Here is a 27,903-nt window from a genome sequence, read left to right as displayed (position 1 = left end):
GAAACATTTTCGCACATTTTGATTGAAACCTAGTGGCCATCACAAAGAATTTCATATTATTTTTTAGATCAATTTTTATTTTTTTATTTTTCTATAATATGTATACAAAAAATACATATAACCCTAAATTTTCACTCTCTTACCACAACCCATATTTCGTAAAAATTATTATAGTATTTACATAATTTTTCATCTCGATTTCTGTCACTGAACGCTTTTGACTGAAAATCGATTAATATTTGTTAAGCTTATGAAAAAGCTCAATTTTGCATCAATTTTTTTTAAATGAAATTTATCTATTATTAAAATATTAGCTAAAATATTAATTTACTTTTGTACAATGATACATAACAAACGTGATTTATTACCATTTTTATTAATCAATTACCATAATATTTCCTCGTCCGGCGTCTCTTTAAAGTTTAAATGCCTCGCGCATTGTTAAGATTCAAATAATATCCGGTACTTCATATTCTCCGGTCGGTGGGCAAGCGTTTATATTAAATACAAATAAGCGGTCATTTGATATATGAAAACCTATTTATATAAACATATATTCCTGAACTGCAAAGGTGAAGAGTTCGGCTGTACATTTCAAGTTGCTTTATGGTTTCGCCATGTATTCGATTCGCTTCGGGGTTAATGATAAAGAATGACTTTTAAACGAGCCTTTAAACCGAATTCTACTCGCACGAAATATACTCAATCATAAAGGAAACATGGGTTCATTTTCTCAGTTCTTGTTTTCTTTAGTACATCTATAAGTTATAATTTTATCACAGTATGATGATTCATTAAAATGAATGCTCCCGAACCAGATCTTATATTTTTTAATGTGTAAATATTTTTATTTCCATATTATTATGAGATTGGCATCGCATAGCTTTGGTTACAGCCTCACGGCCAATTCTAGGTAAGGACAAAACATATAGAAATACAAGAGACCCCACGATCTTCTTACCAAGGTCTCTGTTTCGTGTAAAAAGCATAACACAAGATATTGTATTATTAGCAGAGGTATCAAGCATATGAAATCTTATATCTCAGTAATGTGTCACTAAATACTTCTGAGCATATGGAAATATTTAGAAGGAAAGAATGCTGTCAAAGAGACGAACCAGAAGAATTACCAGAGGAATTACCAGTTTATTAGCATCTCTATGGTGAATGTTACATTTCATCGATTAATTCATTCGCTTCCTCGATGGCAATGTTAAAAATTTTATTAAAAATCTCCAATGGGCAGTGTATTGGCTTTTTTAATTTACAATGTCGATGACTCGATTCATCAATTACGTAGAGCTCTGTCGCATAAAATATTTCCTTTATATCGTATAACTCGAATTCAGTATCCAAATCAATCAAGCATGTATATTTCGCAAATATCCATTGTCACGAAATGTTGCAATTTTTTTCTTCATACGATTTGTTAGAGGTCTTTGCGTTATTGGAACTTTACGCGTGTTGCTCTCCGAACCGTGAAATAAAAGCTACAGAATTGATTAATTTATATAATATAATCGACATTTTTACATGATAATGGAGTATGAGTACGTTTATGTATTGTGCTTTTCTCAATAGTCTCAATATTGGTAGTAAATGTGTTAGTTATTGTTTATTTGGATGGAATTTCCGAAACATATATTTCATCACCATCTAATAATAGAAACAGGCTTTATATTTGCAACATTGTTAGCACTACTGCTGTTCGCATAATTTGTTTATGGTAATCTTTATCAATATTGACCTTAATGAGTACCTACTGCCTAAATTATAATAGTACCTATAAATACACTGCGCATTATTTGAAGATCTCCAAAGCTTTATTTGGAAACATCAGAAAAAATCGTCTAAATTTAAGGTAAAAAACCTACAATGATAATTCGTACCTTTACTAATTATTATGTTAATAAAAATGATTCGGCCTAAATAAGAAATCCGAAGGAAATACGGTTGCTTGCCCAGAAACATATATATCATAGACGAATTATGAAACCGTAATGAATAAATTATTCTAGAACAAAGTATGGCCAACGACTCAATTAATAATCCAATTTAAGTGCGTAGAACGCGTTTTATGAATAGCAAAGCGTGCCGGGGCAGTTTCTTTTGTTTTACTAACTTTGAATGATAACATCTTATTCCTTTTGTGCGTATAATAGAAAGGCAGTTGGTAGAAAATTTACTTACTCTAATGTAAACAAAAATTGAGCTGAGCTAAACTCCAACTCGATTCAGAGAAAAATTACCATTCCCATTTTACATCTCAATGCACGAAACTAGGCAATTTTTAATTGGAAACATATTTTTTATCTATATTTTCAAGTAAAAATTGATATTACTACTGCATGATATCAGGTTATCCAGAGTGTTCGAACTCACAACCCCCAGGAACGATGAATTTTAGACCATTTTTAAAGTGTCGTAAAAGGAAAGCAATGAATGTTTTTACTATCCATTTTTTTACCACTTGTTTATTAATATTATTAAAATACAAAACAAAAATTGAAAAATAAAAAAACTGAAAATTGTAAAAACTGTCAGCTGATGTAGTGGGTGATCTCAAAAAACTGGCACCTTAGTCTTGACATGATTTCAGCCCTCCTAGTCATCGGAAATGCAAAAAATAAAAATATTATTAATCTACAATGATGTCGCAATCGCCCGAACTAGCGATGAGTAAAAAAAATGTTTTTTATAAATTGGCGACTGTTTTAAAAAAAGGGTATCTTTACTGTTTTTTTGAGTTTCTCGAATTTTTTAAAAATAGTAAAAATTGGAATTTGGGGATAATCCTAGTTCGAGCTATAGATAGGTCTATAAACAAGGCTGTCTGAACATTTCAAGTGAATCGGTCGATTAAAACTCGAGAAATCGTGTCAACAGTACTGAAAAAGTCTGTTCTGAGAAAAACGCATTTAAAGTTTTGCGTGAAGCCAAACCAGTATGGAGACCGAGTCAGTAAAATGCCTATATCTCCGAAAATAATTCAAATTTTCAAAAACCCTCTCGTACCCATATTCTTAGATAGTTAAACTTTGAAAATATGAAATAAAAAAAAATCGATTTTTTAGAATTTCTACACTAGAATACCCCCTTAAATCAGGAAGAAGACTCTTCAAAAGCTCATTTTTAATCATCCCATGTATATTGAATAGCCAAATTTTGTTTTTTTTTTTTAATTTTATAGTAATTTTTACATTAGTCCTATAATGGACAACAAGTAAAATTGTAGGATTGAAAATATGATTTTAAAAAAAAATTGATGAATGTCAGAGATTCATGCACCATGAATTTGCTTTTCAATCTTGCCCTCGTAGTATAGTGATGATGTCTTCTGGCAATATTTTGGAAATTATTTTTAAAATTATATCACTAATAACAAAATATGATTTTAAATTTGATATAGTTATAGCACATTAATAATTAAATAATAAAATATTTAATTTATGTTACAATGCAAGCTTTCAACAAAACAAGTACCTCAAAAGCTCCTCTACTACACTCGGTAACCTTTATATTTTTACAATTAATTATGTGAGATTTGGAGATCTGAACACGCAATAAACCTGTGCGAATTATTATTTAATTATATCGTATAATTGTGGAATTGTATTTTGTGGAAACGGGCGGTGTCCGTTTATGTAATTTTTATTTTTGCGTTACGCATTCGTTCAGTTGCTATTTGCTACGTTGGCAAATATATACGTAAACACCATTGCATGCGCCAGCGGTCATCGTGTCAATAGATTTTTGAACTCTATGGGGATAGAGATAGATATTTAAAAATATTTTTATAAAAAAAACTAGTAATAGATTCATTTTTTGGATGAAATGCCACTTGGGGCGTCTATTAGTCACGCGAGGCTTACAAGGGGAGAGGTGTTAGAACCAAAATCATACCAGGAGGGGCTCTAGTAAGTTATCATTGTATTTATTTTTTAGTTGAATTTAAATTTCCAAAAAAAAATTCGAAAATTTTCCAAAAATTTCATGATTAATCTAGGTACTGAAAATACAGGTGATTGGTGAAAATATAGGTGAAAATACAGGTGAAAATACAGGCTGAAAATACAGGCTGAAAATACAGGCTGAAAATACAGGTAATTTTAAATATCACCACCATAATTTGAAGCAGGAATCCAAAATTTCTTGAAATTCGATCACGTGATTAATGGACACTCTCTTGTTTATAATGAGTCTTCATACTTTTCACAAAAATTAGAAATTAGTAATAATTATTAGAAAAAATACCAACAAATATTTAATGATCATTACAAAAAACAATCGTTTATTTTTAATTTATTTTTTTCGATGACGCGCCAACATTCTTAAAATATTCGGTAATCAATATGTTCAAATATAGACTTTAATCAAAAGTAAACACAAAAGATTTATTCAATCTTACAAAGTACCTACATATACATTATCACGAAAAAATTCATGAATAAAACCATAATTCCAGATAACGTAGAACCGAGTAAATTTTTTTGTTGACTTAGTAACAATGTCTAATCATATTTTAAAGCACTTTTTTCTTTATGTAAACCTGATTAATATTAATTCCGTTCCCATTAGAGTTCATTCATACAAGGCATTTATGTAATATAATTATGGTAAATTTTATTAGACGAAAAATCTACGTGGTGCAGTAGATATATGTATAAATTTTTTGCGAATTTTATATCATCTCATAAAGATGTTTTTTTAGATAAGATAAAATTTCAACAAGTTTTAATCGTGAGTTAGATAAAATATAGAAACAAATTTGATAATTATCCAATTTAATAATATTTGAAGTTATCAAAAATTTTCAAGTCAATTAGGCCCATATTTAAAAGGAAATTTATTTTAACTTTTGTTGCAAGAAAAGATTATACAAAATTCCATCGATTAATTCCAAAAATTTCACTAAAGTCTAATTTTCAATGTTGTCAATTATCAAATTACATTTCTCTATACTTTCACCTAAGCTTTATTTAAATTCCAATTACTAATGACATTGACATTGGCCAATTGCATAATTTTAAATACCCAAATGAGTTGTTCTGATGCCGAAAAAGTTCATTATATTGAATACGATTACAAATTTATTGCTGTATTGTTTCCGAGTCATTTGTTTGCATATAAAGAACTATTTGTATTTTTTTTTAAATATGCTGCTAAGTCATTCGATAGAGTTCAATGGGCTGCAATGACAACTTTTCAAGGATAACCAAAAATCTTCCTGTTTGCGAGAAACAAATATAATCATACATAATCATCATATTTAAATAATTTGCTGAAATTATGTTAGACCGACGAGTTGTTCCCTGTGTTAAATAATTAAGTATATTTTCTTAACGGTTTACAGAAAAATATTCCCCAAAAACGAGTTTTAAAGGGACAACCGTTTTTAAAAAATTAGTGCTCCTAAAATCTCTGGTCACCTTATTATTAGTCGAATACACATTTAAGTACGGCAAATGGACACAAAGGCAGAAACCTTAGGTTTTTAAGAAATGTTTCGTGATCTACATTTAAAGTATTCATTAAAACTAAGACAGACGGAAGGTTTAATTGAACACGCAGCCAGTGCATTGCACTGAGCAAACATCGTTCCGTTTGGTATTAGAAAAAAAGGGACATAATGTATAATTTAGAAGTATTTGTTTTAAAATCTTGTATACGTCACTGGAATTTTTGATGTAGGAGGCTTATTTCACACGAAACGGAAATAGAGAGTAAGAATAAATTTTTAACCGAGTAATTGTACTAAGCAATTACCTTAATTCCTACCATTTCGCAATCAAGAGGCCATGTATCAATATTGATACCAAAAGTTTTTTTTTCTTGGTAGTTTTTCTGTCGTTGTGAGCTCTGTTATTTAGTTTGTGATACCTAATTATAATTTTTACGTATACTTTATTTTTTCTGTTATAATCAACAATTTTTTATATAACCTCTATAAAAGCTCATACATGGGTGAGGTGAAAAAGGCTAATTAAACCTTTAACCTGGCAAAGGTGTGAAAGCAAATTTTACAAGATAGGAAAATAAATTTATAGTTATTCCAAACCTGCTAATGAAAATTTCTGAAGAAATACTAGATCAAGGATATACACAGTGATCTTTGTAAAAAAAAGTATCAATGAAATTTGTATTTCGCATTGGTTAAATAATGTAATGTACCTACTATTTTGTAAAAATCACTTTAAAATTAAAAATAAGAGATTGAATCTTTTTGAACCCTAGCAGTTTCTTCAGGCAGGGTTAAAAGGAACAGATCACAAATTTTAGAAAAATACTGAAAAAAATATTTCTATAATTTTGAACTAGATGGAAATTTTACTGAACATAGTTCGATAGTTGTTTGTTTGATACGTATTATTTGTTGTAATATAGTGTATTTGGTTTAGGCAGAATAATTGCTGAATGTTAAATTGTCTTGCTTTATCCTATACATAAGGCAGAAATATTTTTTATAAATAAACATCTATGCTTTCATTGTTCAGAAATCAGTTAATAAAACCATATAAGAAAAATCGTAGATTTTTATTTGTGTCTTATATTGTAGAGTAATTACTACTTTCTGTTTTATCTATTTGGTTGTTAAAATAAAATTTATATTGTCATAACAATAAGGAGAATGAAATTTTTCTACTATTTAATTGCATTGCTATTGCAATTGCAGTTGGACAAGATAAGATACATTTTATTTGAATTTATCTATTATTATAAATTATCTATTATTATAAATATTGTTATGTGATTTTTTTTTAGGACAATTTTCCTATGCTCTTTTTTTGTCACACAATTATATTCATTAATACCTATTATTGTTTACAAAACCACGTATACGACGAGAGATACTATACCTACGGGTAAATATTCGAACAATGTCTATTAATATTTATATTTATGGAAATATATATGTACTATTTAAAAAAAATTGCAACTTAAAAAAAATTATTTGAAAGTTTTTGCCGTTTTATTTTTATGAAATATTCAAAGATATCTTCGATAATCCACGGATTTTTTAACAAAGTTTTTGACGTTTTATTTTTAGTTTCTAACACAATTTTTGCCAATCAATCAAATTGAAAAAATGATCACAAAACCAAACTTTAACCATGAATTAGAAAGTGATTACAAAATTGAAAAAGCCCAATTAACCAGGCAGGCTCGCATCCGAAAATTCAAAATATGACCATTTTAAACAAAGAACCTAAGAAAGATAAGTAGTCCTTAGTAGTCCTAAGTAAAATCCCTTTACCAATCCTTTACCCAATGTGAAACAAACCTTACACCACCATATACTCTAACATACACCTCGAATATGTTACAAATGCTTCGTTCACCTGAATTTTCATACGACGTATATATGTACCTGACTCAGACACTTGTTGCTTTATTTTTATAAATGAAATGTTCAAAGATATCTATCTATCCACGGTATTTTTAACAAAGATTTTGCCAATCAACCAAATATAAAAAATGATCACAAAACCAAACAGGATTACAAAATTGAAAAAGTCTAATCTAAAATATGACCATTTTATACAATGAGCCTTAGGAAGGTAAGTAGTCCTAAGTAGTAAGTAAAAATCCTTTACTCCCTTTACCAATCCTTTTCCTAATGTGAAACAAACCTCACACCAGATACTCCAACATATATCTCTTATATGTTACATATGCTTCGTTCACCTGAATTTTCATACGACGTATAAATGTATCTGACTCAGACACTTGCTGTTTTATTTTTATGAAATGTTCAAAGATATAAGAAGAATATAAAAAATGATTATGAAACCAAACAGGATTACAAAATTGAAAAAGTCTAATCTAAAATATGACCATTTTATACAATGACCCTAAGGAAAGTAAGTAGTCCTTACTAGTAGCAGTAGTAAGTAAAAATCCTTTACTCCCTTTACCAATCCTTTCCCTAATGTGAAACAAACCTTACACCACATATATCTCTTACATGTTACATATGCTTCGTTCACCTGAATTTTCATACGACGTATATATGTACTGACTCAGACTCATACTACGTATACAGGTGAATCGCGGGCACGTGATCGGAGGCATTTAAACCGAATGTAATCAACGAGGCGCGTGTGCGGCGTCGGGCGGGGGCTCTCTGGCTCTCTCGCCTTTTAAAAATTAAATGACCGCGGACATTTAAACGCGACCGTACGTTACGTACACTTATCGTACATTTAATTTAATTGATAGGTTAATATACTGAAATTGATATGTTGTCAATGAGTAATAGAAATAGTTGGGAATGGTCAACGGGAGGAAGTCTAGTGTAAAAAATTGACGAGAGCTACCAGTCAATGCTAATATTGATGATTGATTTTGAGTTATTAATCACAATTGTAATTATTGATTTTTAGATTTTTATTCTTATCTATTTGTACTCGTTAATTGTAATAAAGACATGAACAATTTTTTTATATTTTGATTGAACGCTTTTGGATAGTAAAAAAGAAGAACAATGATGATATTTCATTAATGATATTATTAACATTAGCTTGGTTTTATTGGTTATATTATTAGAAGCTGCAAAAATGTCTTTGAAAAATTTGCTATCAATTTTAGACATAAATTTAGAGATCGGTTAAATAAAATTTACAATAATCTAATTACTTGATAAGAAGCAAACATATTTCTTAAAAATGCTTTCAGAAGTATTTTTGAAATGTATTATTTGTATAGAAGTAAATAATTTATCGGAGTGCATTATCCAAATATTTATATTAATTTTTTCTCGACAATTTATACTTCTTTGTTTAACCAGTTAAATGTGAAATCAAGCTTATGACGAGTATATTCGTCAATTAGTAATTTGCACTGCTATAACATCAGATAAAACATATAGGTTTGTTTAAAAAAATGTTTTTTTTTTACTATATTTTGCTACTTTGTTAACATTAACATATAATACATACATATTAAATTAAAAACTGGTTAAATTCAATGAAATTTTATATGTAAATGAAACACAATAAGAGAGTTGGACGAAAAAGTACGAACTATTTTCAAGATAAATTTTAATTAAATAAATATTTATTTTTAGAGATTAAGAATATCCTCGGAAAGTACATGCAACTTGCCTTAAGGTAAAATGCCACTTACAATTTCTTATTAACTTCCCGCAAAAATTCGAAAATGAAAATTTTTATATTATATCTTTACGTTTCAAAGAATTCTAAATATTCGAGCATACCTTAGAAAAAATGGATGTATGTGTGTGTGTGTGCTTATGTGTGTGCGGATACAAATTTTCGTCGACGATTTCGGAAACTCGGACCAACCGATTTGAATAATTTAAAAAAACATTCGATTCGTATTGATAAGGAGACGTGCTAATTAGTTTCTGGCATAGGCAGATCCAGTTTTATACAGTAATAGCCTCAAAATATTCTAAACAACAGGACAATTCAGAATATTTGGTTCAAACATTTTAAACTAAATAGCATGACGAATATACTCGTCAATTCTGCTTCTTCCCCATGACGACTATATTCGTCAATAGCTAAATATAGATAAAAAATTCTTCAAATTTTCCTCTCTCAAGTGATTATATTTATCAGATCTTTTACAAAATGGTTAGATCCAATACTATTAATTATTGCCCACCATATTCTTTTAATTGTTCCATTCATTTCTTCCACGAATAAAAAGCAGTAATTTGATTTAAAGCAGGATATTGTCAAATTTTGACTTATACGAAAATTGATAGTTATTTTTGAGTATCATTGTATACCTATGAGAAAACAAAAAATTTATGCGTAGTCACACGAAAAAAATAACACGATTTAATGCGTAACGAAATAATCATATTACTGATTCATAATTACAGAATTACAAAGCAGTGCGTACAATAATTTGCTGCATCCGTTGTGAACATGATATCTTTTTTATAGTAATAATCAACTATCAAAATGTATTTGCAAGATGTCTAAAATTAGCTAAATATTCATAAATTCTGTTCGGTTTTTTAAAAGATCCACATATCACCGCGCTCGGTCGGTTATGAATATACGCGAAATTATGAAATACGAATACATTTCAATGTTAGATACCTCAAGAACAATGACATTTTAACTGCTGTATACAAGGCCAATATGTAAAATTTGTATTAATTGACCTCAGGAAGTATCAATAGTTAAAGTTTATAATGAACTATAAAAAGAACAGGATACTTAGTAAAAAAGTGATCTACATTAAGAATCGTATAACCACTTTTATCCAACATGAAAATCGATTTAAAATTGAGCATATAAAATTAGTCATTAAACCACATTTTATCATTTAATAAAATTATTTTTTTCCCTGGGGATTTAGAAACGCACTTTGGGATTACGACATATATTGACTTTGGTCTATGAGTGCGTGATATTTCGAAGCAGAAAATTTAATTCTATTGTTTCTACGATAGCTGTCATTTAGCACGTTTAATTCATATTATTTAAAATTCCATTCAGGTCGACAAACCCGCACAATAATTGTCACATTAGCATTTGTGATAAAAAATATCGGGTTTCACAAACCACAAAGCTAATTTTGCGAATCGACTAAAAATGCTAAAACTGCATCATAAATAGAACAGTAACATATGATTAACAAGTAACCCTTGAAGTCGTTGAAATCTTTGTTGTGTTTTAAGCTAAACCTGCATTACTAAATATTTTAAATCAATCAGTCAAGTTTAGACAAATTAATCAATTAGGTCAACTAATTATTTAATACATTTACGTCATAATGGTTTTTTAATTTCTCCAACATGTCTTTAACCACAAAGTAACCTTTAATAACATTTGAAATATTCATTAATCTAACTGATAGCTTATCTCATAATAAATTGCGTGCATACGAATGATTCTAAAAATATCAGCAAAGCTGTGATTCAATATAAGAAGTTGCCAACAGTTTGAGAAACTTTTCGACAAATTGAATGATTTCATGATAAAATGTATGTTTAATTATGCAAATGCCATAATATTAACACAAATACAATATTTACGATGTGGAATCTTGAACTTATAACTTTGTAGATAAAATCTTGAAAATTGATTAAATAATTAATTAAATCGTTACGAATTTTTCTAAATCTCATGAGTTTCTGGAAACATAAAAAGTGCGATGATAAAAAAATATTAGCGCCATATAAAACCTACTAAAGTATGTTTTCTTCGTAACCATTGTTCCTAGGTAATTGCTATTGGAAATTTGCATTACGTATATATTTATAGCAAGTTATTCTAAGAATCTTTATAGTCAGATACATAGAATGTTGAAGCGAGTTTAAAAAAAAGTGCTTCCGACTAATACCAAGTAATAAAAATAACTTTGCAACACGATCATGTAGGTAATTTCAAATTTGAAAAAAAAATCATAAAACTTAAAAATAAGTTTTGCATTAATAGATAAATATATCAGGAATTATTCAAGATAATAATAATAATTTAGATTTTTTTGGAAATAACACAATGTAAAGAATAATGACTAAGTGCCTGATATAAGGCCAATAAACCAATAAAAAAGTAGTACTGTATTCTAGAGAATTTAAATTAACACGTTAATCGCCATTCCAGTAACATAGGGAATATAATATATATTATATTCTTCATGTGACTATTGATTTAAATTATTTAGTAATGGTTTCTGTGCAAAAAGATTTAGCTTAAAGCACAATACATTTTTTAACAACTTCAAGGGTTACTACTTGGGCCAAATCAGACATATATGATTAAAAATATATATAACGCTAGTCACGGCCAGGTTCACGTGATATAAAAAATAGTGTTTTTCCAAAAATTTTGGGGATTTTTTTTTTTTTGATTCATCAAGTTTTTTTGATATAATTTAACTAAATTATCTAATAAAGTTACCATGGCCAATATGAAATTTTTTCTGATTTTATTGTGGCAATTAACGTGTTAAAATTGTTGCACTGAGACGACATCCTTTGCCCAGATCAAAGTCCTTCTGAGCTTCTGAGCTTTTAACTTTAGTTACCATGACCCATATGAATTTTTTTCTCAAATTATTGTGGCAGCTAATGTGTGCCCAGATAAGGCTTTAACCAAAGTCCTTCTGAGCTTCTGAGCTTTTGGCTGATTGTTTTTCCATGAATTTTAACAAAAAAAACTCTTCACCTAATGTAGTTACCGCGACCCATATGATTTTTTTTGGATATTATCGTGGCAGTTAACGTGTTAAAATTGTTGCACTCAGACGATTTTTTGTGTCTAGATAAAGCTTTAACCAAAGTCCTTCTGATAATTTATTGTTCACTAGCTGATTGTTTTTCCAGGAATTTTAGCAAAAAAAACTCTACTCAATTACCTAATTTAGTTACCATGCTCCCTATGAATTTTTTTGATATTATTGGTGGCAATTAACGTGTTAAAAATGTTGCACTGAGACGGCATTATTTGTTCAGGTAAAGCTTTAACCAAAGTCCTTCTGATCATTTATTGTTCACTAGCTGATCGTTTTTTAGCATTTCAACAATTAGGCTTACAAGAATTTACTATGCAAAAATTTGTAATTCAGAAAAGTGCACATCTGCCTTGATTTAATTTTTTTTTTCAATTTATATACATGCATAATTAAAAATGCAGGATTAATAACTAATCAAGAGTATAAATATTTATCATCTCTATACCAGGAGATTCTTTACCACCGCATTCCACTCTGTAGGCAATTGATTCCTTTCCTTCTGCTCTTCCTCCATAATAAATAAATGTAAATAATTGTTAAACAAAAGTGACGGTTTTATATGTTACGTGAAATGAAAACTAGTTTCTTTGATGAGACATATCACAGTTACGCAGTCTATGCGGAATCTAAAATTACATCGGAGTTGCGAGCCGGCATTTAATTTTTAAAGAGCTGATTCGATCCGAACGTTGCCACCGTGCCATCTTTTAACAAACGCTCGTGGCAAAAGTAGGTGGGTCTCGAAGAGATTTTTTTTATTTTTAACCAGCTTATGTGATTTGGCCCACCTTATTTGATCATTTTTGGTCGACATTGAATCATTGCTATAAATAATAGATCAATTGTAAATGATCGATTTTGCTATTCATTTCTTGTTGGAACAATTTTTGTGCCTTAAGTAATTTGGCAGTTTTATGCGATATTCAGGTGAAAAAATCCTATTAGTTTTTTTTTACCAAATCATTTTACTTTACTAGGCGTCCATTAATCACTTGAGACTTAAAAGAGAAGGGGGGGGGATTGTCAAAAAATCATGAAATATCACAAGGAGGATCTAGGATATCACATGTATTTATTTTTTACCTGAATTAAAAAAATCTAAATTTTTCAAAAAAAATCAAAAAGTTTCTAGGTACTGAAAATTACATTACTGGGAGTCCATTAATTACGTGAGGCTTAAAGGAATAGGAGGGGGGGATTTGTCAAAAAATCACAAAATATTACAAGGAGTGTCTAATATGATATCACGTGTATTTATTTTTTACCTAAATTAAAAAAATCCTAAATTAAAAAAAAAAAAAAATCAAAAAGTCTCTCGGTACTGAAAATATAAGTAATGATTGATGGGAGAAAGGGCTCCAAAAATCCTTAGAAATCGATCACGTGATCAATAGACGGCCCTTATTTCATCATTTTAGACGATATTTAATTATTCCCAAAAAAAGACTGATTAAAAGTGATGAATTTCAGCTTTCTATGACGTCTATATTAGAAACAAAGCTTTTCATTTTAATATTCGACATAGTTCATCTTTTCTGATCAAATTCAGAATAATTGCCTAAAAATGTCAATGTGAATTGATTAAAATAAAATGCAAATGTCATTTACATCTTGATTGCACATTTCAAGCATTTTTAACAGCAATTAATGCGTTCTATGAGCTTTTTTGTTGACTATTTGATGTGACTTTAATTAAAATTTCTTTAACTCTGATAATTTTTCTTATTGGTGCAGCAATGCTGAATACAGATTATTTTCGTTGAAAACATATTGCTATCTATATTTCCAATTAAAAATTGATGTCACCACTGCTTGATATCAGTCTGTCCGAGGCGTGTATCAAATCTGGAGCTTCTGATCAAAATCTCTTCTAACCCACGGGAAAGCCCCCATATCAGACATAATGTGTGTTTCTTATAGAAATCCTCTTCCTTTCAACTTATATAACGTTTCTCGTGAAATTTTCATATCACAATCTACCGTTCCTCACGAATATCCCCGAATCGTGCATTTAAAATTTCACAAAACGTGATTCAGATATACACACGAACTTTGTATTTTTGTATTCATATAAACAATAATATAAATAACAATCTCAAATATAATTATAGATTTAAATAACCATTCAAAAATAAAATACATTACAGTATCGAGTGATGTCAGTAACTCTGTAGAAATGTAGAGGAAGTCTGAACTTCTGGCAAAGCTCCAAAGGTCGTAAATCAATTGAGAAAGATAAACAAAACTTTTCTTATATAGATTTTTTTATGCTATCAGAGGTATTCGGGGTGAAATTTATTAGATAAATGGAAGAAAGTTTCGGCTCAGGTAGAAATTTACTGATTACAGACAACACATCTGAAGGAAAGATTAGGAGAAATAGATTCTTGGATTGTATATTTTAATATCATTAATTTATTTAATTAATTGGTAAGATTAGTATTTTTGTATATTTTAGAAAAGTTTGATTCTTGTGACTTGTGTCCACTGACATTGAATATCATCGTTGAACTTGGAACATTACACTCCTATAACGTTTATTAAAATGCGACATAGAGTGTCATATACATACAATGTTTTCTCATACGAAAATGTGTTCACGACTGAAATCTGATGTCGAATTTAATAGTGTAAATTAATTATTGCAATAAAACGTACGACAAAAAGGTTGAACGATCCTCTTCAAGTACGCTCATCGACTTGTAATTAACATATTGGAATATTCATGATGAATTTTTACGTATTAACCGGCGATAAAATTTGATGATATCATCGTAGTAATAGTTACAGGAGAGTATGATACAATTAACTTTAATTTACAGCTTTGAAATACAAACAAGCAAACAGTACTTTTAAATCTTTCTTAAAGCCTAGGTCAGAAGGATAGCTCAGTTGGTAAAGAATTTGGTTTTGGAAACGCGTATGTCTGAAACCCCAAATATCATCTTTAGGGAAAATGATATAATAGTATTGTTCCTATTTCTTCTATTTTCGGAGAATCCAAGGTACTAATGTTTGCAAATTTTACATTTACCGACCGACATTGAACCTGTGCTAATGTGGCAATATTCGCACATTCTATTCGAGCAAAAACCTGTTTCGCACAAGATCTTGAAACAGACGATATAATTTTCGTTATTAGCGAATAGAAACAAATCTAGCGAAATCGCAACCATTCAGACTCTCGTTTTCAAAATACGCAATTTAGTCAAATCAGACGATTGACCTACACTTGATTACTATGAGACATTTCGCTGGCTCGGTTACAAAGTTACAATGTCGCAAGGAATTTATTGCTGAACGAACCGTAGACATTATGACATAATTAGAGAAAAAAAAGTAGGCAAAAAATTCAGAACTATTTTACGACTGGGATGGAAGGTCTCTACGCAGATCCGAGGAGAGGTCAAGACAAAAAGACTGATAAATTGAAGAAATTTAATCCTTACTCAGAAGTAGTAAAAAGTTTGTACTAAAGGATTTAATCCGTACCGTTTCCTCGATATAAATTATCACTATTATTTTCCATAGACTATCGACCACCAAATAGGTCAGATCAATACCAATTAAATCAATTACTTCAATTAGTCAAATAATTATATATGCAATAAATTTACCATAGATAACCACGAACGTTACTAGGTTAACTGGCACATTTTTATTGCAGTGTCCACAGACAAAACATGGAAATTCAATTCAATTTTTCTATTATTTTCAATTTCCGTCGGACGCTTCAGAATTCAACACGAAACGGTTTTAGGAATTGCTCTACATTTCTATTTTTATATTAGCTTTAGCACACGCAATTTTGTATTGATATCTGAAACTGGCTATTTTTTAACCTTGTCTGTATATAAAAGATAAAATAAATCTAGTTACGAGTCGAGGTTTGATGCTATTGAAAGCTGACATGATATTAAAAAATTGGCTTGTGTCATTAATCAAGTATTTACATTTGTTGATGTGGATAAATTATTCGATAAAAAATAATGTAATAAATTACAGTCGAACAAGATTATGATTCCCTTCTTACATTCGATGATCTAAAATTCTTAAATAAGCTATTATTAACTTCCCGTAGGGTAAGTTATAGTAATCGTCCAAAAATCGAAATCAAAAATTTTTACATTTCTCGACGTTTTGAAGGTTTCTGAACATTTTGGCATACTTCAGAAAAAATGGATGTGTGTGTGTGTGTGTGTGTGTGTGTGTTTTGTATGTCCGCTTTTTTTCGTCCACGTTTTCGGGCGCACGGATCAACCGATTTGAATGGTTTAAAAAACATTCGATTCCTATTGATAGGGAGATGTGCTAATTAGTTTTTGGCAAAGGCAGGTCCAGCCGTTACGGAGATATGGAGCAAAGAGTGCAAAAAATAGAAAGCGAATTTTTGAGAGAACGGATCAACCGATTTGAATGGTTTAAAAAACACTCGATTCCTATTGATAGGGAGATGTGCTGATTAGTTTTTGGCAAAGGTAGGCCCAGAGGTTTCGGAGTTACAGAGCTAAATTTAAAAAAAATGGCTGTTTTTGAGAGAACTAAGCGTCCGATTTAAATGATTCAAAGAACTTTCTGCTTTTTTCAACAAAACAATTGATTTTGGAAAAAAAAAATTTTTGTTTCTAATTTTTTTTCAAAAAAATTTTTTTGTAATTTTGGACTAAAAATTCAAAAAATCACCCAAGCTAAGCACAGTCTAAGCGCCACTCTGGTAGAAATGTTTACGCAAGTGCGTTTAGACTGTTTGTGTACTGGAGCACTTTTCCAATTTTGTGAAAATTATTGAAAAATGTGAAAATGCCGTCACAGAATAAGTGACGGTATAAGTATCACTTATACACAGTATAAGTGAAAATGTCGCACAGAATTATTTGCAAATGCGTTTAGACTGTGACTATGCGGGAGCACTTTTTCAATTTTGTGTAAATTTGGCAACTATTTTTTTTTTGAAATTTGATTCGAAATGAAATGACGATTGTTAATGTTCTGGAGGTGATAAATTGATTTATTTATAATTAACTTTCCGTAGGGTAAGTTATAGTAATCGCACAAAAATCGAAAATGAAAATTTTTATATATCTTTACGTTTCAAAGGTTTCTGAATATATTGGCATACCTTAGAGAAAATTGATGTATGTGTGTGTATGTGTGTGTGCGTGCATTTGTGTGTGTTCAGATACAAATTTTCGTCGACGATTTCGGGAATCGGGATGAAGCAATTTGAATAATTCAAAAACATTTTACTTGCATTATCAAGATGAAGATTTGATGAAATTTTTATGAAATTAGGTCTAGCGGTTTCGGAGATCTAGTAAAAAAAGTAAAAAAAAATAACATTTGGCGGTCAACAATAATCATTAGACATTAGACATATGCACATCAAATTATCAGATATTTTATAGAGGTTTTAACAATGAGTATACATTTTGTTAACATTCCTATGGGTTCCGTACCAATGCTTATGCGTTAGACAGCGACGCGGCGCTTACGCGCTTCGATATTTAGTCTCTATGCATTAAAGCAGTACGATTGCTTTGAAAAAAAGTTCAAAATTTCCAAAATATTTCAAAATAAATTTTTCAACAAAAACTTTTGTCAAAAATTTATATAGTTCCTCAAAAATCTATTTTTTTAGAGTAAATTTTTTTAAAAAATGTTAATCTTTTCAAAAAAAAAATAATTTTTGGTACGGGAAGTTCCAGCAATTTGCCTTAAGGCACGATGCCATGCGCCCCACTAGTTTTATATTTTTAGCAATCTGTTCGCCTAGGTCGTGAATCCGGGATACTTCTGTTGATATAAATGTATTAAAAATAGCTAAAAGCAATTACATGGTCATCCCATACTAATCTTTTCATTGAGATTTTATATTCCACGCAACCTAGAATTTTATTTAATTTTAAAGCCCAATGAATTATTTTTTTTAATATTTTGTATGAATTTTTTTTTTAACCTAATGGTGATTTTTATTTAACCATTATATTGACCATTTTTTAAATTCGCCCTTGACCACATCCGTGAGAATAACACATAAGAAATTTCTTGAGAAATTGTTGATGTTTAACTATGTTAAGTGTATTAAATATTTCAATAACTATATTGACATAAAGCATTGCTAATGTTGCGCAATACTTGTTAATTGTGTGATGTAAATTTTTTGGGAACATTGTACGCATGATTTCTATGATAAGAGTTTAATAACCTTATAAAGAAATACGTATATATGTATATAAAAATTGTTTATATGGTTACAATTCTTGCAAAAAATATTTATGTATATATATATATATATATATATATATATATATATTTCTGTTATATGTATCAGGTATTACCATACAGCAATGACTCGTCTTGTACGGATTAAAGGTAGATATGGTCCACAAATCAAAAATTACATGGCATTGAGCATGAAATTCGAATTTTCGGTAAATAACTGATAAATCTGATCTGTCGACAAATCGGGCAGTATAAAGCGAACACGCCCGAAATAATAAAATGAAATGAAGCATGGCTACGCCGCGTTCTTTTAACCTTGATGATATAAAATCGCTAGCATTCGTCAAATTCAAATGTCAGCGATCTTTCTATGGTCATCGTGGAAAAAAAATTGAGTAAAATGACATGCATCACAAAAAATAATAGATTGGAATCAGATCAGACAAGGAAAAACCATACAGTATCTATCTACTACCTGTCTGCTAACTTTTCCATTCATTCATAATTTACACAATTAACTGAACAAAATAAACTCAATTAAAACAAAATGATAAATATCTTCGTAATTTACGATCATCGTACACAACCAACAATGTATTAAGAAGCGAGAAATGATCTCTAAGCATTCATATGAATTATTCAAAGCCTCTTCTTGCTTGAAAGAATACAAACGCGAATCCCATAAACTATGCAATCATATTAAATGAATTTATAGTAGAACCTTAGACAAAGAAAAACAATAATTATCATATATCAAGAATAAACTAGAAATATCGTTATTGTACTGAATCGGTATATCTGGTCCTGAGCTATATGGAAACTATGGTGCGTCTTATTTCTTACAAATTACTGAAAAATGTTTCCAAAAATTTTACCAAAGTTTGGAGTTTGGAGTTTGTTACCTTAAGTAAGATTGTGAATAAACGAGTTTAAGTTTTCATAATTATTAGAGATTGTCCTTTATCTCTGGGTCTACTTTCTCAACTGTACCGTTGGTTTATAATGTAATTCGCATTATTTTAATGTAATTCCTATTCAATGAGTTCATGGGTCTTTAACTCTTCTCGAACCCATCCTCCTATTTTATAACCAGACGTGCATGCACGTTCTTTCTGAAGCGCGATTTAAATCACCGATATCGTGCAGACGAATGCACGACCAGACGGTGGTTGACTTCTGTTCAATGAAAGAATTACTGAGATATTTAGACTGAATTTAATCGTGGAAAAATGCCATCGATGAAAGATAGTTGCCCTTTCGATGAGCAAATTATGAAAAAAAAACAAAGGAATAGGACAGGAAAGTTTGGTAGTAAATGAATATTGCATAGGGTAGAGTGGGGCTTAAATATGGTTGTGGATATTTATCTCAAAAGCAAGTAAAGTACACCACAGATTTCTCAAAAACAAGAGAAGTTACGAATTTTTCAACAACAATATTTGTAAGAACCATCATACCCGGACGTCCAATCAATGGATTGGTATCCTATTTAGACATTCTACAAAGTACTATCAAAAAGTTTGCTGATATTTTATTATGTAATAGGTACAAATATATATGAAAAAAATTGTAAGTACAAGTACAAGAGTATAACCAGCCATTATTTCGATTCTTACGACGTTGCTCTGGGAAGATTAACAACAAACTTTGAAAATTCATGACAAAAGTATTTTTTTCGTCGCTAATTTTTTTGGTTGTGAGCACTGTTGTTTAGTTTATGAGACCTTGAAATATTTTTCTAAGTATACGTTATTAATTGTTTTATAATATGTATTGTTATTGTAAGTTGATTTTAAGTTTTTTCATAAAACTTCTATAAAAGCTTAGACATGAATGGGGTGGAAATGACCAGCTGAACTTTTACCATGGCAAAGGTGTAAACAATAAAAAATAGTAAATAAACAGTAAATTCAGTTTAAAAAATCAATTTTACGAATATAAATTTTATAATCAAATAGTTATTCTAACTCTGCTGATAAATATTTCTGACAAAATACCAGATCCAGTTTATTTCCGTGGTGATCTTTGTAAAAATGTGCCCAGGAAGTTTGTATTTTGTTTTGGCTGAACAATGTAGCTATTATTTCGTAAAATCCCTTTAAAATTAAAAATAAGACATTGGATCTGGCCGCTTTATTTTGGACCGCCTCTGGAGTAAAAAAAGACTAGGTGACAAATTTTTGAAAAACAGCAAAACAAAGACATTTTTACAATAATGAATTAGCTGGGAGCTTAACTGGACCTAGTCGAATAGTTGTTTGTTTGGTATGAATTATTTGTTGTTAAGAAGTTGGTTCGGTTTTCAGAACATAATTGCCAAAAATCAAATTGGACCCTTATAATTTGCACTACCCTAAATAAATTTGATAAAAACGATTTTATATTTAAGAAGGTAATTAAAGCAATCGATTGATAAAACAATAACATCTTTAGACTAATTCGCGACTTATTATAAAATAGTTCCAATATATAAGAAGGACCTATCTTATTTCCTACAGGTCGCGATTTCTCTGCCTATATGCAAACAGACTTACATGTTTCATCAGTATTTTATGAAAATATTTCAATTCTCTGTTTATTTGATTGCGTTATAAAGTTCATGAATAAAATTTTACAAATTTTTTGTTTAGAAAATCGTTTATGAACTCCAGAACTACTGTAAAACTGTCCCCTCCCAGAAAAAAATTAATAACCAGATAATACTTTTTCGACTAATTTGTCATATTAGTAATTACTTGTTCGAAATACAGTAAAACTGACCATATCAAAACTGAAAAATTAATAATCAAATTATCCTTGCCCACTCCTAGCAATTGAAAAAACTATAACCAAATAATACTTTTCCACCTGATTCGTCATATTCACAATAATTTGTGCCAAAATACAGTAAAACTGCCTATCCCAAAATTGGGAAAAATTAAAAACCAATAATCCTTCTCAAACTAATTCGTCTTATTAAAAACTATTTATCCGAAGCTTTTCCCATAAAAGCATCAAAGTGCAGAAAGAAAGCTCGAAAGCTCGTTCGTTATCCGCGAACCGCGACCTGCTCCGCCGTTCGCGCTCGGGAGCTTTAAAAATTAAATACCGCGTTCGAGTCGTTTAAATGTTCTTGTTTTAAATAGACAAGTTTGAACTCCTGCCCTATTATCATAAAGAACGGCATAGCATATGAATTATCAATGAGCAGACGTTTGCAAAATTATCATACTGCAAACTTTGTCAGAAAATGATCGGTGAGAGAATAAAATCATCGATAAAATATAATATAATGCCAAATATTAATTATCAAAAATGTAAGTATAATACCTAGTGTAATTGTAAAAATTTCCAATTGGAATTCTAGTAATTGAGATAATCTTTGTGATTACAAAAGTTGATTGATTCTATAGAAAAATGCTAATAAAAATATTGTTGGTGCATGCAACAAAATGTATAAATAAATAAATTAAAATAAAATAAATATCTTATATAATAAGATTCTTATTATATAAATGAATAGGCACGCTTCTCCTATGAATTATACCTTCATGGTCAAAAACACATATCTGTTCCCCGAAAAAATCCTAGCAGGTAGTGAATCATGTTTGAACCCAAATTTATGAGTTCTTTGGAAATTGCATTATATAATAAGATAAGAATAACTAACTAAATATATACGTGCAATATATACAAAATAAATAATGCATGTATGTATGTAATTAATAGAAAGAAGAATTTGAGAGAAAATGTCATATGGAGTGCTAGCAAAATATATAACGAATTGCCAAACGATATTAAGATGACAAATGATGACGATAAATTTAAAAGAAAAATAAAAAAATACTATAAGGAAATTGAAGACAAAGAAGACTGAAGAGTTATATATAAAGATATTTTAATTATAATAGATATTATATTAATGAAATAATCAAATGAAATGTATATTAAAATATGAAAACTGTCTTTCATAATCTCTCATACCAGGCACCTCTTTCTGACTGAGATATGAAAATAATGTATATATGTAAATAAAAATGAAAATAAAAAAAATTGATGCAGGTATATGTAAATGTATGTATGTATGTATGTATGTATAGAAAATAAATACAATAACATATTAGACATGATGTGCAGATAAAAAGTGCTTAAAAAATTTCTATTTCTATTTATTACCTGTAACATCCAATCAGCAACAATGAACCTCATCTGCGCCGTTATGTCGCTTTTATAATCGTTTAGATATGAACAAATATTAGTGTAACGTTCCTCGCTGATCAATAAATTTTGCAAACAACGGTCCTCCAAAATAACACGATCCTCCAGGGCTGTATTAACTTTCCTTTCTACCATCGTAGCATTGTTAGATTTACTCAAATGGGGCCCTGTCGTTTCGGCCACGGTCTCAGTACACAAAAGGTCCATTATCAACCGAAGAAACAACTTATAAAGGAAATATATCGGTGTATATGATTTTAATTATAAATGTTCACGTTTGTCACTAGATTTCAATATATAAGGTACAGTTTTAAAAACTGTCACGTTTAGTAGTTATCACAAAAAATCACTATAAACTAGTTAGAATAATTTTTAATACATAAATGTTGCATGAAGTTACATGTATTGAATATTGATTGTTCTTGGAATTATGACTAAATATGAAGCGTTGCGTAGTTAGTGGTTTTGGAGAAATGAGGGATGTTGTGAGTGAATTTGGATGTTTTTGTTGAATGAATGTTTAGTGTGTGTACGACAACGCTTCGATATTAACACTGCTTGGCTGCTAATAACATTTTACACTGACTCGAAGCGGTGATCTGCCAGCTGTCGAAGCTTTGCTACTCCGCCGTAGCACATGAGCCGCTCTCCCACTACTCGGCCGGCCGGCCGAACAAAACCAAAATATTCCCCACCAAAGGTAGCACAATGATGTTTGGGACGCCGCTCCGGACCAAACACACAAGCCTGAGAGGATAATTGCAATGCTTATGATTCGATACCTCGGAATCGTAAAAAATTGTATGCTAACTGATGATTGAGTGTCTCATTAATAGATAATTAGATTTTTGAGAAATTAATTGAACAACTAGTGGTGTATGGTATCGTGCCTTAAGGCAAATTGCTGGAACTTTCCGTATCGTAACGAAATGTTCGAGGAATATTGAATATTTTCAAATAGATTATTATAAATATTGTAACATTGTCTAATATTTATAAGAACTATATAAACTGAATTGCAAAGTTGAAATTATTTGTTTAAAGTATATTAGAACTTTAGTCAGAATCAAAAATAAAATCTGAGTTATTTTCGCTATACAAAAAAACTAAAAAAAAAATCATTTAATTTTTTTTCCCAAAATCAATTATTTTGTTAAAACAAGCTGAAAGTTCTTTGAATCATTTAAATTGGACGCTTAGTTCTCTCAAAAACTACTATTGTTGCATATTTAGCTCCATATCTTTGAAATGGCTGGACCTGCCATTACCAAAAACTAATAATCACTTCTCCCAAACATTACTAATTGAATGTTTTTTAGATCATTCTAATCGGATGCTCCGTTCACTCAAAAAATCGATTTCTATTTTCTGCACTCTTTGCTCAGTATCTCCGTAACGGTTGGACCTGCCTTTGCCAAAAACTAATCAGCTCTTCTCCCTATCAATAGAAATCGAATGTTTTTGGAACCATTCAAATCGGCTGATCCATGCGCCCGAAAACGTGACTGGAAATTTGTGTCCATACGTACATACGCACACACACACATCCATTTTTTCTGAGATATGCCAAAATGTTCAGAAACCTTCAAAACGTCGAGAAATGTAAAAACCCTACGGGAAGGTAATAAAAATTGTTTGTCTAAAGTATTTCAATCAAAACACATTGATCACTATTAAATAATAATACTGCAGTAAGGGGTCGCACATTAATCACGTGAGGTTTTTAGGGGGAGGGAGGTTTATCAAAAAATCACAAAATATCATGTGGGGGTAGGGAGGAGTATAGTAACATATCACGTGTAATTAATCCACAACAGAATTTTTTAAAAAAAATCTAAACATTACCAAAAAAATCAAAAATTCTACAATTTTTTTCGTAACTAAAAATACTCATAATGTTTGGTGAGGGAGGGAGCGGTTAGTTAATCTTGAATATCACCACATAGGAATTCACCAAGGGGAAGGGGGGTCCAAAATTCCTTTAAAAATCGATCACGTGATAACTGGACGCCTCCTAAGTGTAAATCACTAATAACCAAAGTAGTAATTAGTGTAAATCACTAATAAATCAATTTAGCAATTTTTAAAATTGCGCCGATATGATTTTGAAATCTCGACACATCATCTTTGATGATTTTTTATAATTGAACCACTATGTGTAGGTTTACAATATTTTAGAATGTTAGTTAAGACCACGAAATCTACCATTATGCAAGGTTTCATCAAAATCGTCAAAAAATTAATTATAAAGAAATAGCTCGGCAGATCTTTACCAGGAATTAATTTAAGGGTTGAGGTTACCAACTGATATCTTTCGAACAGTTTTTGATTTTTCAAGATCGGTTCAAATTTTTTGGCTGAAATTTGGACGAAAAATATTGCTAAGTATAAAGAAATTACAAAAAACCAATCAACTAGTGCTATCAAATGGCTTTGAAATTATTGAAATCGGTTCAGCTATTTTTGAAAAAAAGTAGACAAAAGTCAAATTTTGGTTCCATTACTTTTTGCAATTTTTGGGCTGAAACGATATAGAATGACTTGAAACTACAAGAAAACATAAAATTATGAAATTGGTAAGTTAATCAGAGATGTTGAAGATAACTACACGAAAAAATAAATATCTATGACATGGCTAGGATTCGATCCGATGATCTCTGGCTTTTGAATCCGAAACGCTGACTGAGTTAAGCACGCCGCAGTTTCTTGAAATATAAAATTACAAGCAAAATTACACAAATTATCATATATCCAAATCTATAAATTATTACTTTAAGGGTATTTATTTTACCTTTAGGTATATTTTTTTGGAAAATGAATTTAACAAAAATTATCAACAATTATGATTCTCATAATTTTATAAAATTAAATTTTATAGAAATAAAAAATCACGTAAAACAAAGATCGATTATATAATAAATATTATACAGAATTGTTTGTATAAAAGCTCGTTGGCACTTTCTTGCCTGTTATCGCGACTGTGACTAACCGGATGAAGATATCAATATCCAATACTTCTGATTATTTTTTATGCGCCAAACACTGTTTGCATTATTGTATAATATTATTGCTTGTTAATTGATCATTTGGTTTCTTATTAATGTTCAACAAATTATAATACCACAAAAATAAATTATCTTTCTTTCATTTTAATATAGAGGTCCATAGATGTTTTTTTATAGACACAACGGTATTTTCTTATCTTCTATGCGCCACCTTAAAACTACCAAATAAAACGGGCTCAATATGACCTAAGGCATTATAAGACCCCACATCCCTTTATTCTTACCTTAGGCACGTGCCCAAGATTTTGCGACAAACCCTTTGCTAACAAAGGTTTAGGGCTTTGTCGTCTTATCAAGCACCTGGCAGAAACTTTAGAAGAAGCAGATGAATGCTAACGGAACTTTGATAGAAATAATAAGAAAGGGTTCCTGAATAAATAAAAGTATACAGTATTATTTGCATACCGGTTTCTTTGCATAAATTTGATACTCAACAAAAGCTAACTGCGAGCTTTTGTTAGGCATCTAGAACTTCCGATTTGTTAACTGAAAGTAAAAGTGTGAAATTACCATTTCTTATATCTTGCTTTTACCAGCTGTCGATATGATATCTCAAATTATCATAAAGTTGATGTAGCCGGGGTAGGAAAATCTTTAACATTAAAAAAAATATTTCTTAAGCCACATAAATACATCAATTAGTGTAATCGATACTTTTGATGTAGATCACGACGATTATGTTAATGAATAAAATTATTTTATTGGTTACTTACTATATGTTTGTATTTCAGTTAATTGATAAATTTAAATACAAAAGATGTTTTTTAAATTATTGCATAATTTTTACCACAAACGATGGAATTCATTAAACAGCAAAGTTTTAAATGCAGTTACGCGTAATGATTTTTATGATTCATAATCCCAACACGTCGCAAGGAAGTGGTTTTTAATCATTAAAAACTAGATATATAATAAAAAATTGCTCTAGCACTTACATTTTTCATACATTATTTTATATAATATTTCTAGTGATATTCGTAGTTTTATAGCTGCTTCAGACAAAAGTAAGGAAGGTAAAATTCTAAGAAAGATCTAAGCAAAAATTTTGTTTATTTTTTGAAAGAGAAGTTTTTTTTTATGCTTAAAATTCGATTTGCTAATTTCATGTTTTCTTGATGTTCCAAGTCGTTGTGAATCGTTTGACACCAAAATTGGTTGTCATGTATGAGGGCCCTGAATTTTACCTTTTGGCCCACAAGTTTGGATATTCAAATAAAACAATATTCATATTTGTCAATTTCTGGCAACTAATATAAATATATAACTAGTGGTGTATGGCATTGTGCCTTAAGGCAAATTGCTGGAACTTCTTGTACCGTAACGAAATGTTCGAAGAATATTAAATGTTTTCAAATAGATTATTATAAATACTGTAACATTGTCTAATATTTATAAGAATTATATAAACTGAATTTCATAGTGAAAATTATTAATTTAAAGTATATAAGTAAGCTTTAAAATTATTGATTTGCTTATTTTGCTTATTTTTGGTAAGAAATTTGCTTACTTTTGCTGACAAAGGGGAGGGGGGATAAATAATTGTAATAAATCTGCTTACGTAATACTTGAACGATCCCTTATTCAATTGTGATTATTTACTTTGATCAATTCAACACTGTAATATCTCATAGATTATTTTTGCACCAATTTATCAATAAGGTTTGATTTCACGTTAACTCCTGTTTTTCCTATCTATTTCTGGCCTAGCAACAGAGCTTTCTCTACCAAAATCCCATTCATTCCCAAGCATATGATAATATTTATGCATAACCGATGATCGACAGTTTTTTATTCACTTGCAGCAGATTCCTACAACCTTCAGTAGTCCACAGTTCTCGATCTTCAATTCAATGAATTCTCACACATTAGACACGTCCTACGATTTACAAAAAACTTTGACTTGAGAAACGCCATTTTGAGTACGATTTATGAGTACCCAAAATTCAAAATACTATCATGTGCCGTGCGAGCAAAAAAGAAAGCTGCCGGCCCATTGAACGACTTTTCGGAGAATTTCGGAGAACTTTGTTTTATGATTTGTGAAGTCTAGTTGTCAACTGACGCCAGGGAGAGAAACTTCTTGTCAGATTGTGCTGATTTTCGGTTGCTATAATTGCTTGTGCAAAATGGTAAAAAAACTAATGGCATTGTGCCTTAAGGCAAATTGCTGGTACTTCCCATACCTTAATGTTAATTCGAA

The 27,903-nt window shown here is 30.0% G+C and overlaps 1 protein-coding gene across 1 annotated transcript in view; it reads right to left on the bottom strand.

The window, feature by feature from the left end:
* LOC113372496 (G1/S-specific cyclin-D2-like) overlaps nucleotides 1-23,238 on the bottom strand; it is an 86,451-nt gene extending 63,213 nt beyond the window's left edge. The window contains exon 1 of the mRNA XM_026612832.1: nucleotides 22,597-23,238. Coding sequence (XP_026468617.1) covers nucleotides 22,597-22,845 — 249 coding nt within the window. The 5' untranslated portion in view covers nucleotides 22,846-23,238. The remainder of the gene's footprint in view (nucleotides 1-22,596) is intronic.
* Nucleotides 23,239-27,903: the final 4,665 nt, after the last annotated feature.

The sequence above is a fragment of the Ctenocephalides felis genome, unplaced genomic scaffold (assembly GCF_003426905.1).
Source record: "Ctenocephalides felis isolate EL2017-DRISC unplaced genomic scaffold, ASM342690v1 CF-g0.4_SCAFFOLD_01604, whole genome shotgun sequence".
Taxonomy (NCBI): domain Eukaryota; kingdom Metazoa; phylum Arthropoda; class Insecta; order Siphonaptera; family Pulicidae; genus Ctenocephalides; species Ctenocephalides felis.
This window is presented reverse-complemented; position numbering and strand designations above follow the sequence as displayed.